This window comes from Rhea pennata, chromosome 8 (genome assembly GCF_028389875.1).
Source record: "Rhea pennata isolate bPtePen1 chromosome 8, bPtePen1.pri, whole genome shotgun sequence".
NCBI lineage: Eukaryota > Metazoa > Chordata > Aves > Rheiformes > Rheidae > Rhea > Rhea pennata.
The window spans coordinates 32,611,034-32,626,660 of NC_084670.1; the positions used below are offsets into that span (position 1 = coordinate 32,611,034).

The 15,627-nt window shown below is 49.6% G+C and overlaps 1 protein-coding gene across 1 annotated transcript; it reads right to left on the minus strand.

Annotated features, from left to right (window-relative positions):
* Positions 1 to 793: 793 nt before the first annotated feature.
* NCF2 (neutrophil cytosolic factor 2) lies at positions 794 to 14,018 on the minus strand. Its single transcript, XM_062581201.1, has 15 exons — positions 13,749 to 14,018; positions 13,184 to 13,266; positions 12,457 to 12,565; positions 11,370 to 11,504; positions 10,898 to 11,005; positions 9,828 to 9,887; positions 8,561 to 8,604; positions 8,199 to 8,340; positions 7,199 to 7,261; positions 6,569 to 6,647; positions 4,023 to 4,066; positions 3,034 to 3,185; positions 2,841 to 2,952; positions 2,385 to 2,547; positions 794 to 1,040 (listed from the first exon to the last, which is right to left on the minus strand). The coding sequence occupies exons 1-15, from the start codon at positions 13,920 to 13,922 to the stop codon at positions 943 to 945; spliced, it is 1,566 nt and encodes a 521-aa protein (XP_062437185.1). The 5' UTR covers positions 13,923 to 14,018; the 3' UTR covers positions 794 to 942.
* Positions 14,019 to 15,627: the final 1,609 nt, after the last annotated feature.

Genomic DNA, 15,627 nt, shown 5'->3' on the forward strand with positions numbered 1-15,627 from the left:
GGGACAGTGTGGGTGGACCTAAAAGCCCAGAAGGAGCAGCTGTCAGCAGTCAGTGAAGGTGAAACACCATGGAAAAAGTGCCACTTCAGTCACTGGCCGGGGGGGGGGGGGGGGGGGAACTGTTGGATATGGAAGAGAACAAGGAAATTAAGGTTGTGTAGGCTCTTGCACGGGAGCAACTTCCCTTGTATTTGGTGCTCTCCTTGGGCTCAGCTGCTGTACCTATGCCTGGCTGCGATTTGAGGCAGTGTCTTTAACTTATTGCCTCTTGTGACTGCTGGGAAAATGTTTTCGGGTATGGTCTCGGGAGGTGAAAAAAACCAAATATATATATATATATATATATATATATATATATATATGTATATATATATATAATTTTTTTTAATGCTGGGGAGGGTTTTAAAGTTGTGGCTTTGAAATGACTCGTCAATTGGAGCAGAGGGAGGCTGCTCAAAGCCTTCTTGTTTAAACTCTTGGGGTTAGAAGTAAAATTTTGGGGAAGTGAATTCTGCTGGGAGTTCAGCCTTTCCTGGTCTTGAGCTTCCAGAATGCCTGTTCCTCTTCTGTATCTGTTGGCAGCACCATAAATGCAAGTTGTTACCTTTTCTGTGAGTTTTCCCAGTGACTGACTTGTCTGTGTAAAAGTTTTGTTAAGGATGAGGTAGGTGGGACAGAGCTCTTGCTAGGAAGTCTGTTAAATATGGCTTTTAGGACCGAATGTCTTCCTGGTAGGAAGATACTTAGCAACTTTTATGAATGAATTACCTGTCTTAAAGAACGATGCAAAAGGTAAAACAAAAAAATAAAGCTTTTAATAAATGTAGCGATAATATTTTGGTCCCTTTTCAGATGTGATGATTAATATAGGAACATCTTAATTGTGGCAGTTGAAATCCTTAATTTCTTTCCATGTCCAAAACTTCTTAAGCTCTTCTAAAATTAGATTTCTGGGTCTTTAGTGTTACACTTCTGAACGAAAGCAGAGGGGAAGATGCCTATCTTCCCATTGCACTGGCCTTCTAACCAGTCTTCGTTCACTGAAAGATAAAATTTACACCATTTTTGTTACCCTAGGGACATACAGGAGCATGCTTCAGATGTGCCTTCAGACCTTCACCTGCTACAGATGGGCCTGAGATTACCTTTTTGAGATATTCTAGTACCTATATAGCTATGCTAAAGCCTGGTAGAGAGGTGACTGAGGAGACGGGAATCAGAAAGACTAAGGAAGAATGAGGTAGACAGCGAAGTTCTTAAGGTAAGAAAGACTACACCGAGGGAAGGGAGGATCAAAGCGGACACCAGGGTTGTCTTCCCCATCCCTCCCACCCCCAGATATATCAGGCAAGTTTGTTAAAAGAACAAACTGTGCATGAGAACTTAACCTAATTTTTCTTGTTTTACAGAAAACACAAAAAGGAAGGGAGAGGAGACAAAAGGAGCAAAGGTCAGTTTAGAAACACAGTGTCATTTATATAGGCAAATGAACCAATAAGTATTAAGGGCCTCACACAACTGTCTTTCCTCAGTGTCTGACTGCTTTCATGTAAATTGTGGCCATAATAGAGTGTGCGTTGGTTTTATTTCTTAAAATACTCCACAAAGTCCAATCTTTAATCAAAAATTTTCTTCTGTAGCAGGCAGTTTTATTTCCATTGGAAATTTGAGATTTCGTGTCTCAATTGCAGTTACTCGTCCTGGCCCAGTTCTGGGCCAGTAGCTGCCTTGAATATAAACCAGTAGGAACAAAGTGTGTTGGAAGAAGCATGTATGACATTGAGATTTGGATGGGAACACTAGTAGAGCTGGGAGAGCTATGCATGCATTAAAGCGCAAAGCAATGAATGGAAGAAAATACTTCTAGAAAGCAGTCTTAAGGCTCTCTGGAGCCACAAGACAGGCTTTAAGCATTGCTTGTCTTGTGGGTCCAGAGAATAAGCTGGTAAGTAGAAAACCCTGCTCATACAGTAGCGTGCAAAGCTGAAACTGTTTCTACCTCAGTATGTTAGACTCTAAGCTTTTGAGGGGATGGAGCAGGTTGGTGCCTCTGAATCTGGAAACCAGAAGGATGTGAAGGAAAACAACTCTCGTTTATGTTCTTAGGTTATCCGTGCTGTGGAGAAGCAGAGATTTTGGGGGAGGAGATCAAAGCCCCCTAGTAAAGCTAGTAGGCTCCACTGAAAAACTGGCTAAAGTGCGGCTGGTACGTGTCGGTTGTCTGACCAAATACCTGAGAGTTGTTGGCCTGACTGGCAGATGCTAGAGACCTGCTGCTGCTGTTGAACTTAGGGTGTGCTAAAGGTGTTTGGCATCTCAGACCCACACTTTCTCCAGAGCTGGAAGGTCCTTCCCTTACCCTTTCACTGCAAGAGCACAGTTACCTTTGGATAAAACGAGTATCACATCTCCTGCCTGAAATTCCAGGTCTTCAGGTTGGGTGGCTTCATAATTGTACTGTGCTACTACTTGGGTTGGTCCCATCTCTTCTGGCATTGTCTTCTGGGCCTCCTCCTCTGGTTTGCTTTCTGGCAGAGATCCCTTGCCCTAGGCAGGAAGTAAGTTGTAAAGACACCTCTTGGCTTTTTATATATATATATATATATATACACACACATATATATATATATATATATACTTCAGAAGATACTCTCTGCTGCTTTACTTCAACCTCTTCCACTCACCTGCCTTTTAAGGTGTTACCAGTTTTGTCTAAAAGCCCCAAACCTGTGCCTGGGGCAGGGAGAGCAAGGGTTAACTCCCTTGCTAAAGGTTTCAGCCCTTACCAGGAGGAAAATTGCTGGGAATGAGCAGAAGTGGCTGCAATTACTGTCACTGACCTCTGTGCTGTCACACCACACTGTCAGACACTTGTCCTTGGTATGACTCCAAGCTGCCTCGAGGTTCTCAGCACTCAAAGTCTCCAGCGCTTCGCTATCTCCAGGCTTGTACCTGGGCACACAGAGGATGCAGAGTAAGGATCGGACCTTCTGAAAATAAGGTTCCTGCTGCTGGCAGCAGGCAATGGCTCACCTCAGCTCTGTGTGCTCTGGCTGGAGCTCGAGTTTCTTGCAGACCAAGTTCAAGAGTTCACTGTAGGAGAGATCTGGCTTGACTTGCATAGCAACTGTGAATTTGTGATGCGCCTTGAGAATGTAGGGTCCGGAGCTAGCGGTTTCTGCTTCCTGCGGATGGTAAGTGGGATGTGAAAAGTGCTCTGGCTAGGCTGGCCCCACTTAGAGCCATGGGCAATGGTGGCTTGTCAAGGACAGATAGAGGGGCCCTGTGCGACTGCAACATGGAAGCTGTAGTCACCCGAAAATCTAATCTGTGAGGCATCAGGAAGCAAAACTAGCTGCCTGCTGGTCAGGAGCCGTCTCTGTTGGTAGTTGATAATACTGTCTTCTGAGCAGGTCAGTGTTGATGCCACCAAGCTATCGTTGCACGTGTGGCTGGTTAGCTGCCCTGAGTTTGTCCCAGGAGAGAATGCAGCAATGGATTGGGCCATATTGCAGCTTTCTAGGTGACTAAATTCAAGGTGTCCTTCTCCTGTCCCAGTTTTCCAGTTGGAATTGCTTTTTTTCTCCCTCTCTCCCCCATGCGTCCTGCCAATGTGCCAGTCTTAATCAGAGGTATGAGAGTTATGGCTGAGCTCTTCCCTACTTCTCCCGTTTCGAGTGTGCAGGTCAGTTGGGATGTATTGAGACAACTAGTTAGGGGGCTCAGCCAGCAGTCCAAGATCCAGCAGGATGGGGACCTTGATGAGACCTCCCAAAAAGCAGCCCTCGTGGCCAGGTCGCACTGCCTGGCCTGCATGGCCCATCTGGAGCCTGATGTCCTACTGGCCCCTAGCTCCAGGGTTATGCTTTGGAGAAGCTGCTGAATGACAAAAACCTGAAACACTCCCAAGCCACGGTGCTTGTAAGGGATATTACATATCCCTTTTGATATGTAATAAATGCTACAGCAAGGACTGTAGGCATCTGCCTCCCTGTGATTCCCGCAGCGATGGAAGCTGTTACCTTTGGTTCTGCTCTCGGCTCTGTTGCGGTAACTGGAACAAAGTCTGAGGAAGAAGAAATAGGTGGCTAAGCCAGTGGAACGGGGTAAGCATTGCCAGTCGGTACATAAATAAATGCTCAGAATCCTGCAGCCCTCCTCTTTAACACTCATCGTTGTCTGCAGCAACAACCAACCCTGGAGCCAACTCTGCTCGCGCAAATGGATGTGGCATTAGTTGCAGTGAGATTCATCTATAGGGTTTAGGGGTAACCACCAAGAGGAGGCTTGGGGCCTGTGCTTTACCTCGTGTGAGCTACCTTGTTTCAGAACTTTACTGTGCTAGTTTTCAAATTGTAAAGCCTGTTTTGCATCTATAGAGACAGGAACTTCAGGGTTAAATTGTCCCTGGGCAGATTTTTCTTAAATGTAAAAATATTTGCAAGCATAAATAGCTAACTATCTTATGCTCTGCCATACATGACTTTTTGCAGCTAAATAACATTAAGTATTGGACCATGCAGACAAAATAGGAGCTTTTTTGTGCTGTAGTTCTCTGATTAGTCTCTCTGCAGTGCTGGGAGTCTACACAGACAGTGTAAATTCCAGCACTGATGGCAGCTAACAGCCAGCAGTCAGTTGTCTGGGGACTTGGGGACGGATGTTCAGGGTGAAAGATGAGCCATGCTGCCTGCGCCGAGAGCAGGCTGGAGTCTCGTACGCTGCTTGCCCTCTCCATCCTGAGCTTGGGGCTGGGACGTAACTAGCCGGGTTTGGACTAGGAATCCCATGCTCCTTAAACTTACAGTATGACCTTAGGAAGGAAGGTGACTTTTGGGGTGCTGAATATCAGAAACCCTGCATGGATTCAGCTTGTTCTGGAGATGCTTCACCATTGAAGGCAAAGCTGTTGTTTCCAGTACCTCTGCTCTTCTGATTTCTCCAGGTCCATACTGAAAACTGGAGGCAACCCTCATCTTTCACAGGAGTTAAAAAGCTAAATTCAGGCCTTCAGCTAGGGTGGATTGATAGAGGTCCATAGAAGTCTGTTCACAAGGACCTACTCTAAGGTTTGTCAGTGCTTTGACATTACAGTGCTCGTTAAGGGAAGAGGTAGAGCTCTACTGTTTATTTAATACAATCCCAGTGCTAGATCTATGGTGGCTTTTGGTGCCATAAAGATGCTTTTTGAGATTGCTGGGTCCCTGAGACGTTTGCTCTTAAGGGCTAAATTTTAGCAATTGGCAGCTCAGCCCACAGGGTTATTGCGGCTGCTTTCGCTTAGAGGAGAGCAAGGGGGGATGTTCAATATTTGGATTGGATTTTTTTAGGTATTCTATTAGCTGAAAAATCTGTTGAAAAAACAAATCTGTCTTAAAATTAAATTTTCACTTAGGGGGAAGGGAAGGCATTTTCTTATCCATTTTTTTTCCCTCCCTTATTGAAATTTTTGCCAGTTTTTCCATTTCCTCTCTGCTGCAAGTGCTTTGTGCCCCCGAGTCTGGGAAGTGTTAGGAAGTTTGTCTGACCAGGGCTCTGCCTGATGGCACATTACAGCAAGTGCTCTGTCTGCCAATAAAGAAAGTAAAAATTTAGCTATTTCCAATTCCCATGAGCCACAGCCACCTTCGCTATCAACATTATTACTAGACTCCTTGTGAGGCTGCTCTGCTGGTGACACAAGTCCGGTCCCTACCCTCCAGGTAAGATCGTCTGAAACTGCCTGGGCTTATTAGTCTGTCCGACTCTGAGCTGTCGTCTGTCACCTTTCAGAGCCGCAGGCTGGCTCGTGGCAGGGTTAGGTTGTTCACGTATTCCTGTTCTTATTGGCGGGTTGGCTTTCAATACCTGGCGCGTACTGCGGTTGGGTAATGTCTGTGCGTGGCAATATTTTCCATCCTCTGCAGTTATATTATTATGGGAATTGTAGCTTCCCTGCAAGCAGGGGAAAAATTTGTGGCTTTAGACGGGATTAAAGGTTCTTATAGCTCCATATATGCCTGCAGTTTGGACAGTTTGGTGGCTTTGGTGCTGGTGTCCCTGCTGCAGGTGGTGCTGGCCAGGCCTGTGGGAAGGGCCCAGGCCACAGGACGCTTGGCAGCTCTTAGGGAAACCAGCCCAGAACCCCCTTTCCTGGGCAGTCGCAGCTCCTTCAAAACTGGCATGACACACAGCAGCACTAAAATAATCCCAGGTGCCCCGTTTTGAGGAGAAGCTTGTAATGAACTTTCTGCTCTGGGACTTAAACGAGCTGGGTCGCTTGCCCTATTCCTGTCCCCAGGCCCTTTTGGTTGCTATGCTGGTTGCAAGCACAGAAAAACTCGCTTTCCCCTGGGATCCCAGTGCTCAGCACTGCGGTTGCAGGTTGTGCCTCCTGCTTTAATGTCTCTCCATCTTTGACAGCAAATGGGTCCAGAGGGGCCAGAAGCTAGATGGAGATGGATCCCAGCCCTCCTCTCAGCAGATGGAGAAAAGCATAAGGCTGCAGCAGTGAGGAGACTGTCTCAAAGCTGCCCACGGCGGGGTTTCCCACAAGGTACTTTGGTCTCCTCAGTTCCCCATCACTGACCTGGTGCTGGCCGCCGGGGTTTTTCTGGAGCACTGGAGCTGGGCGGCTCTGGGATCTCGGGTTCAGGAGGGATGTCCTCCTGTGTAAGACAAGAGGAAAGCAGCGTTGCCCATCAGCGCCTGCCCGAGGGAGTAGGGCACTGCTGCCCTGCGAGCTTCCCTTCCAGCCCACCAAGGCAGAATCTCAGTGGGGTGGGAGGACTGAGCATGGTATTGCTGTGACCTGTTGTTCAGGGGTGGCACTGCATAGTTTTGGGTCCAGCAAGGGAGACCCTTACCTTGTGGGGATTGGTATGTGCTAAGCATGTTCCTGGCTATTTCCCAACGTCTGTTTGGGGTCTTGAACTGGGGAGGGAGAATTCACTACCCCTTCTTCTCCCCTACATTACCAGCTACCACCCAAAGGGCCATCAGCACAACATCTGACCAGTTTGGGCAGATTTGTGAACTCCAGTTATGATGACTGCAAACCAGGAGAGACTCCTCTGGAGTTTCATGGGAGAGAGAGTTGCAGGTGCTGGTAAAGAAACCCCTGAGTGCTGGTCATGTTGGAAGGCACAATAGGTGGTGAGTGATTGCATGAGGACCTGCGCTCTGCAGAATGCCAGCTCTTCCCTTTACAGCACCTTACCTGGATCTGCAGCCTGTTCTGGAGCTCCACAAGCTCGAGGTAGTTGCAGGGGACAATCCCTTTCTGTGGGGAAACAGAGATGAGTGGAGACTGCTTGGCAGGAGGCACTGCTGCTGCTGGGGGAAGCAACTGAGCTTGTCTTTGCCCTGCCGTGAATCCAGGAGAGCACCTGAGACTTGAAGGTTAGTTGCTGCAGGTTGGATGACAGTCACTGAATGCTGTGGCCTAGGCAGTGTTCGGGGGGGTGTGTGAAATGTGAATTGCCAGACAGAATGAATAACTTTACTAGATCATTCAAGAGATCTAAGACAAGGGAGTAAGTTTTCAGTGTGGTATACGAGAAGATGGACAGTTTGGGTGACTCAGCTCTGGGATGCTTCGCTTAGGTGGGTGTGATCATGCAAGTGGAGCAGCATGCCTTTGGGCTGAAAGCTGCCTGGACGCCTGGGTGTCTTAGCTGCCCCTTACTGATTGCTGTGCAGTGTGTGCTGAATAACCAGCTCTCTGAGAAGCAGGATCAGGATTGGGGGCCTGCCATCTGCTGCCCTCTTTCCTGACTCAGCCCCTTGCCTTTGGTGCCCTTTGAGTTGCCTGTTTTTGTATGCTCTCAGTTTCCCTTTTTTGAGTCTGTCAGGGATATAGTGGATCTCCCTTCCTGGGAAAGGAAGAGCATTTCAGGGCAGATTGTGAGGAACAAGACAGCATCTTTTGAGGATGGCACCTGAGTCTTCTGTTGGTAGAAATGCCAGGAGCTGGACACAAGGAGCTGGGCTTTACTGGTCCATTACTGTGCCCATTCCCCTAAGCAGCAGGGATTGCCTCTAACGAGCCCAGACATCTGCTTTCACATTTGAACAGGGGACAAGGTGGAGCTAAGGCAGGAACTCCTCTAGTTAGTGGTAGCGTGGCTGTGTTCTGCTGGTCGTCTGCAGAACCTCACAGCTCTGACGAAGCGTTAGCCACTTCATCCACCCCCTTGTATCAAACATGTCCTTGGTACCTTTCCATTGAACATCACAGTAGCCCAGTTGTCCTTCTCTTTCTTCAGGACAAAAACAATGTTTCCCGGCAGGACCTGCAGCTCCTCCGGCGTCTGAGGGATGAACTCATACAGGACACGGTGCGGTTGCCCTTCGAGGGCCCTAGGTGTGGAAGCAGTGGTTGTTTCAGGAAGGGAAGTTGTGCCTTTTCTTCACTTTCCACTGGGACACGCACCTTTGTTTTGTTGTTTCCCCGATCCACTCCCCTTCCCCCCCCCCCCTTAGTTTTGAGTGCTGGCTGAATTCAGCCTGTGATGGTGCAGGACAGGGCTGGACCTGGCTGCATGTATCCACAGCGTTGCCCACATTTCATCCAGCTTACCTAAGGATTTCTGGAGTCTTGGGCCTGGGTGGAGGACCGGACACCTGTGAGCAAAAAGACAAGGAAAATTGTAATCGGAAGGATTTCAGTTGCTTTGCCAAGAAGTCCTGCAGCATTCTACCATGCCTGACATCATCTCTACATGGTTCCTTTCTCCCGTGCTGTTTTGCAGACCCAAGGGAGGGTTTTTTGTAGCTTTACAGACTGTCAGTGTATGTATTTGGCTCGCTGCCGCTCGGATGCGTGCAGCAGCTGTCTTTTGTGCCATTAAGAATATCACTGGTTCTGGTCCTTCAAAGCAGCAGTTTCTAAACCCTTCCACTTGCAATTTTCAGAATCAAAATGCCATTTGCGTCTGTGTTTTGATTTCAGGCATTCATGAAGGGTTGAGATCATGAATTTGGGAACACCTGGTTTAAGCAATAGTAGTTTTGTATTTCCACATGTATTCCTGGTGTTATGTTTGCAAAACCCCAGCTGCCATCATAGTGCTCCATAGTCTCTCCTGCCTAATCAATCTGAGGTCTCTGGCAGATTTTATCACCTCTCTGAAGAAGTTACTTTTGTACTGAAGTGGGGCAGCAGTCCTGACTCCTAGAGCAAGGCATTTTTAGTTTTTACTGAGAGAACTTTACTGCATTGAGAAGTGTGCATTTGATCTTGCATAACAGAGTAATAGGTCTGCAGTGGCCCCAGTTCCCCATACCCTCTCAAAAGACTAGTAAAAACTCTCCAGTGCCTTTAGAGCTGGAACAGATGTTTATACTTCATCAATAAAACAGCAATGAAAATATGAAGAGATCTATGAACTGGGGCAGGCAGAAAAAAACAAGAAGGTGGCAAATAAAAGCAGAAACCCTCTTGCTCCTCTAGTGATTCAAGCGTAGGCAGATGAATCCTAACAAATCTTGCAGGAAGGGTTTGAGATCTCTTCCCCTCTGTGGCAAGCTGCAACCCTGCAGCAGAGGCAGAGGAACAGGATGCATGACCAGGCCTCTGCTTCCTGGTCAGCGGCCGGTTTATCTTAAACCGCAAACGTAAGTGGGTTTGAGCTGCGGTGCGAGATGATAAGCAGAGCAGCTGAGCTGTGGGCGCATGCCTCCCTCTGCCCCTGGGGCAGGAGCAGAAAGTTTATGGTGGTAATGCTGCTGCCTACTCAGCAACATGAGCCATAGCCCTCAGCAAGATGCTGGATGATACCAGTCCCAACGTACACCTGAACACTCATGCTGGGCTAGCTGCAGTGCTGAGGTCGCTGGTGCTTTACCTGGGGTTGAAGTGGAGCAAATCCTGAAAAGCTGTCTTTGTCTACCACAGATGCCACCACCTAGAGCCAAAGAAAGACATGTAGTGATTTGGTGCTCGTAGCATTTCTTAGACCTCCGGTTGTTTGACACCTGCCCTCTTTTGGTGTTGTGCAAGCCCAGCTCCTCAGGTATGGATGCTCCAGGTTCAAGGTGGGCTATGATTTCAGCTAAACATTTTTGATGAGGCTTGGTGCTTCAGGGCACCGAAGCTTGCCTCACAGTTGTGGTAAGCTCCTAGCCTCACCACTACAGTATTTAGAGTTGCTATAAACTAGAGATTCCCCTTTATGTTTTAATTGTGAATGTCCGAGGGAGTTAAGGGAGCCCTTGCCTCCTGCACACCATTTTAAACATTGTTAAAAAGGTTCATAAATGTTTGGGTGCGCGTTACAGGGGAACCCTTCACTTCAGGGGAGCTACTTAGCTGTTGGTTGTCTGGTGGCCCAGTACCCCCATAGGCCTGTGGTTTGCTTTCTGAAGGAACACTGACAACAGGGGTGGTCGTTCTGCCTCCTAGGACCTGCCTCCAAAGGTGGTGTCCCAAGGCTTGGATTTTGTGTGCTTGACTAAGCTGAAAAGCCTGTCTCATACTGAGCAGGGGAAGAGCTGGAGGTCGTTTGTGGATGTCAAATTTTAAATAGCTTGAATTCCTCTCCTTCTCCTGAACAGAGTCTTGGCTCAAGTTCAAGCTCCAGTGAGACCTCTCCAGCTCATTGTGGAATGACTGTGCCTCATGTTTAAGGAGAGAAACTGAAATAGGCCTTGCTGAGCTGTACAGATAAGGTTTTGCAGAAATACCCTTTTAGCTCTGCTATTCCTGGAGAATCTCAATTCCCACGAGATTCCTGCATGTCATCCCTCCCTCTATCCCTGTGGGGATCCCCAGGGCACAGATCATCCCCATATCTCTGCTCGGCTCACCAGGGAGTAGATAACAGACTGGTGTGTGGTGGCTTTTAGGCAAAGGGAGGTCAGTGGCTTTCTTCAGCCCACAGGCTTGGCTTGAATAAACAAAATATGTCTTTCTTACCGTAGCCTTTCCCAGGTAGTCCTTCTTCTCCAGCTGAGCCACTTGCTTTTCGTTTGGCCGAAACAGCTTCCCTGTGGGAACTGCGACCAGCTCATAGAGCTTCTGCTTCTGTAACACACACAAACCAGAGTGCTCATCAGAAGTGAGAGCAGAGGTGGGTTTTTAGTTTGCCCCTGTGGTTAAAGTCTCGCTCTGTAAAGTCAACCCACCGCCTTGGCAGTCTGACCGCAGCCCTGATGTGGACTGCTCAGTCCAGTCTTCCCATCACTGCCTCCATAGTGCCCTGAAAGCTCTTCTCACAAATCCTACCATCAGTTTAACACCCGTGTTTTGTATATCCATCTTCAGTTCTCTGCTGCTCCACTAAAGCCCTTGCTAAGGGATAGTTTCTCCATCTGTGGAATTTCCTCTCTCCCTCCTGTGGGTCTGCCATGGACAAACACCTCCATGTCTAAGACCTCCTATTTCTTACCAGGATAGCTTCCATTGCCTTGTCAATCTTGTTGTGCTGGGGCTCACTTTTCATGCTCATTGCCAATGTCAGATGTTCCTCAGCTTTCTTCCAGTTCTGCATTGTGGCATATGCAAGTGCTATGTTATAAAGTATCTGCAGGAAGGATGGGAGCAAGGAGATCAGTTATTTGAAGAGCTGGAGAAGAAGCCACTGCAACAGCAGAGCAGATGGCACTGCACATAGCACATGCTTCTGAGTGCTGTGGCAGGATTTCTGTCCTCCCTGGTCAAAGCAGAGTGACTAGCAAAGTCCCTTTTAGAGACAATAAAGCAAGGTGATTTGAGATCATCATCTCACTTCCCTTTGCAAAGCTGCTCACATGCTGCTGGGATTCTTTGCCACACTAATAACTTTCCGTGGTAATACTGGCTCCTCATCCCTGTGCCAACTTGTGTATGTTTTGCTAGGGTTTGGGCACAAACAGACACTAGTTGTTTTTCCCTAGATTTTTGCTGAGCTATTGAACAGCTCTTTCCATATAGGCCAATTGCTGTTTCCATATGGGTAGATGAGGTCAAACCTGCCAAGGTGTGGAGGCTGAAGGAAGACTACTCTTTCTAGTGGGTCTGTCCTCCCATAGCTGATGTGCTGTGGGAAAAGCAACCTGGCTCCCTATGTGGGAGATTCACTTTTGGTCACTGACGAGAGAAAAAGATCTACAGTGAAGAAATATCAGCTTATCCTTGGGATGGGTCTCACTGAGGGATCCATTTAGTGCAAGGAGGTTCAGGCCTTTTCTTGGTCCAGGCCTTCTAGAGAGTTCACAAGGTGACATGAGAACGTGCTTGGTGGGGTGCTCTGTGCAGCACCCGGCAGCGTGGGTGCAGAAGGCTCCTGTCCGCAATGTCGCCTGGTGTGGTTTGCTCAGGTCTCTGCGTGCCTGTTGTTTGGGCATTTCTGGGCTGACTGTGCAATGTCAGCATCCCCATAACAGCTCGGAAGTTTGTGCTTTCTCACACTGCGCTGGACTGGTGGGCAGAGAGCGCCCTGGCTGCCCGCGGTAAGGTCTGTAGCATTAGGAGCAAAATGCCAGTCTCTTCCTCACCTCGCAAGCAAACAGCCTGTACCGCAGCCCAAGGATCTTGTAGTCTATGAGCTGGTTGCCTCGCAGTTGGGCCAATGCCTCTTTAAAATCCTCGATGGCCATTTCATGACTGTGGAACAAAGGAAAACGATAACTTGGGAGGGCTACAGCAGCACAGCAGCACTCAGGCTGCCTGGTTCTGCTCAAGGGCACGTCACCAAGCCCTGAGTCGTCACTGTCTGGAGGACACCAGAGGCCTTTTGCCTAAGGCTTTGCCTTTCTTGTGTTGTGATCGCGAGTGTCTTTGCCCTGAAGGCCCCATGCCCTTCCAATGTTTCTTCACTGCAGGGAGGACCTGTGTTTCCCAGGTCTACCTAGCACTGGGACCTCTGGTCCTGGTACTGACTTCCTCTCCCATGTTTAAGCTGGAGTCAGCACACCTTATATTACTGTATATATGTTTATTGCTTGTGGTATCTACCTATGGTTGTTCTGAGAAATCCCAGTCCAGAAGCAAGTGCAAATCACTTCACAGGGTGTCTTGGGGTGCAGTGTAGACCTCTTTACCATTGAGTCTTTACAAAAAATCAGTTAAATTTATCTGTGCCTCTCCAATTTCTGGGGAGTGTTTTCAGCCCTCCCAAGGGCACTAGAGGCATTCCCTGGCTTTCCAGGTTTCTTTCAGGCTACCGTCTCTGTAAGTGGCACAAAAATAAAACCTTCAACCCATCCAGCACCCACCACTCACTTCTCTCGCTTGTAAAACACTGTCCCCCGTTGGAAATAGGCCACCGCCAGGTGCTTGTCACAGCTGATGCTCTGCGTGAAAGCCTGAAAGGAGGTAGAAGGAATAGAGAAAAAGGGGTAAGAAGGTTTAAGAAAAGGTGAGGACGTAGAATGGAAATACCAGCCCTATCTGCCCTTCTGCTTTATTTGAAATCTGCGCATCCTGGGAGCAGGCTCCTGATTTCCTGGAGCCACATCCAGGTTTCACCTGTCGACTTGGCAGCTTTGTGCCTCCGCGTTCGCCTCCAGGAGGCAGGGAGAGAGCGTGAACAGAAAGCCGGGGGTCTCTCCTGCTTCTCCTTGGCGAGTCACCGGCAGAAAGGGTTCAGCGAGAATGCTGCAGGGGTGGCACGAGCCAGCCGAGCGTTTAAAAATCCCAAATCCGTGCCTTAGCCTGTTCTCCTTCGTTCCTCCCGCTTCGCTCCTCGACCTGCCTGGCAGGTCTGCGCGTGAGCTCGGCGCTGCATCGCGCCGGCTCGCCTGCAGAAGGCACTGGCGCCTGCAGGTGCCCCGGCACCGTTACCTACCTCCTCTGCCTCGGCCAGGTTCCCCAAGACGAGGTGGATGCAGCCGATGTTGAAGCAGAGTTTGGAGGGGGCGTTGTGGACGGACGTGAAGGCGGCCAGGGCTGCCCGCCAGTCCCTCTGGTCGGCAGCGCACACCCCCTCGTTCCAGAGCCGGATCGTCTCCACCAGCGACATGGCGGGAGCGGGCCACGGGCTCGCCGGCCGCCTCGGGGCTCTCGCTCCTCCGCCTGTCCTTCCCCGCGGCGCCCCGGCTCCCTCGTGCTGCTGCTCGGCCTCTCCCCCGCTGCCTTCTGCCGGCACTTCTGCATCCGCCGCGGGTGCTGGCGCCCGTGTCGCAAACCTCGCAGGAAGTGGCCTCACGCGGGGGCGGCGAAACGCGGCCCTCGCCATGGGGGAGCGAGCAAACGCTGGCGGTCACGCGCTTCGCGTTTGGCTTCTCCGGGCTTTCGATGGAAGGCCGGGCAGTTTGTCGGCTGCGTGGTTTATCGGGTCTCATTTGGGCTTGCCGGGCTGCTCCTGCCCGAGGGCTGCACCTGGCCCGGGCAGAGGAGGCCGGGCCCCGGCCGGGCCCCCGCAGCGCGGCCCGCGACCAAGGAAGTCGGTAAATGCTTTAAACAGTTCCTGGAGGCGTCTCTCTGCCGGCACGGCCGCCTGCAGCCTGGCAGGTGTGATCCTGCCTTCCCAAGGGAGGAGGTGAAGTCCAGCCCATGAAACAGCCCACGGACTGGCCTCGAAAATCCAGGTGCATCTTCCAGCTTGTGGCTTTTGTGTCAGGTTGTGCCCTGCACCCAGTTCTTACTTCTGGCACTTCTCTGGAGGTGCTTTTCCTCTGTCTCATCTAACAGTGACGTGCAATATATTTTGCAAAAACTTGAAATATATCAGCAAGACCCTTGCATCGTTGCCTTAACTTCCCCATCAGATTAGATAACACTAACAACAGGAGGGAGGTCCTGAAGGAGACTTTCATTTGCCTCCTGCTCAGAGTGCGGGAAGAAACCAGAGGTGCCAAACACCAAGAGCTTGTTTTTAGTTAGCAGTGTGATGGGGCATGTCTCTGAACCTCGGGCTCTCTCTTTGGTTCCCAGGTTGCGAGGTGAGTGCGCCCCTTGGCATCCCTCTGCACCCAGCCGGCTTCCTGCTGCAACGGCGGGCAACGCGGAGGACACGCGGCTGCTGTGACTCTGGAAAAGCCGAGGGAAATGCAGCCTGCCTACGTGACATCGAAGGAGAGGGATGGGAATGCCCAATCTGTCAGTGCGAATACACCCCTCTGAGAAGGCTTCTGTTACTCCTTTGAATGAGACTCACGTAGAAGCCAAGGACATTTCTTGTCCGAGGAGATATTTCAATGCTCAGAAGCAGCAAACCTTTCACCTTCAGGCTTTAGGTGCTGGGCAGATGATGCATTCTGTAGCTGAAGGGTTTGTGTTGAATTACAGCACCCAAAGAGTACCGCACTGGGATTTGGGACAGCTGACTCTCTTCCTGGCCATACGACCTGCTTCATGTCACTTCTCCCTGCTCCGTCTCTATTTCCCTGCGTAATGCTGGCCTGGTGCATCTAGTCAGCTGTTGAACTCTTCAGGGCAGAGATTGGCCCCAGTTGGGGTGAGCTTCTGGGGTCTTGTTAAACTGATCTCACGGCTTCTATGCAGGCTGGTCTTTCTACCATCCTATTAGTCCCATGGAGATCTTGTCTAGCAGAAAAATAGTCACTTTTTTCTAGGAATGATTTTGTGCTGATTAAATTATCTGCATCATCTTAGGGGTAGATCCCAACACTGGTACAAGAAGGAGGATGTGAGATCTGCCTGTTGGCGACAGCTGATGACTAGATTGGCACATGGATAATATAAAAAGTAACTCCACCTCCCTG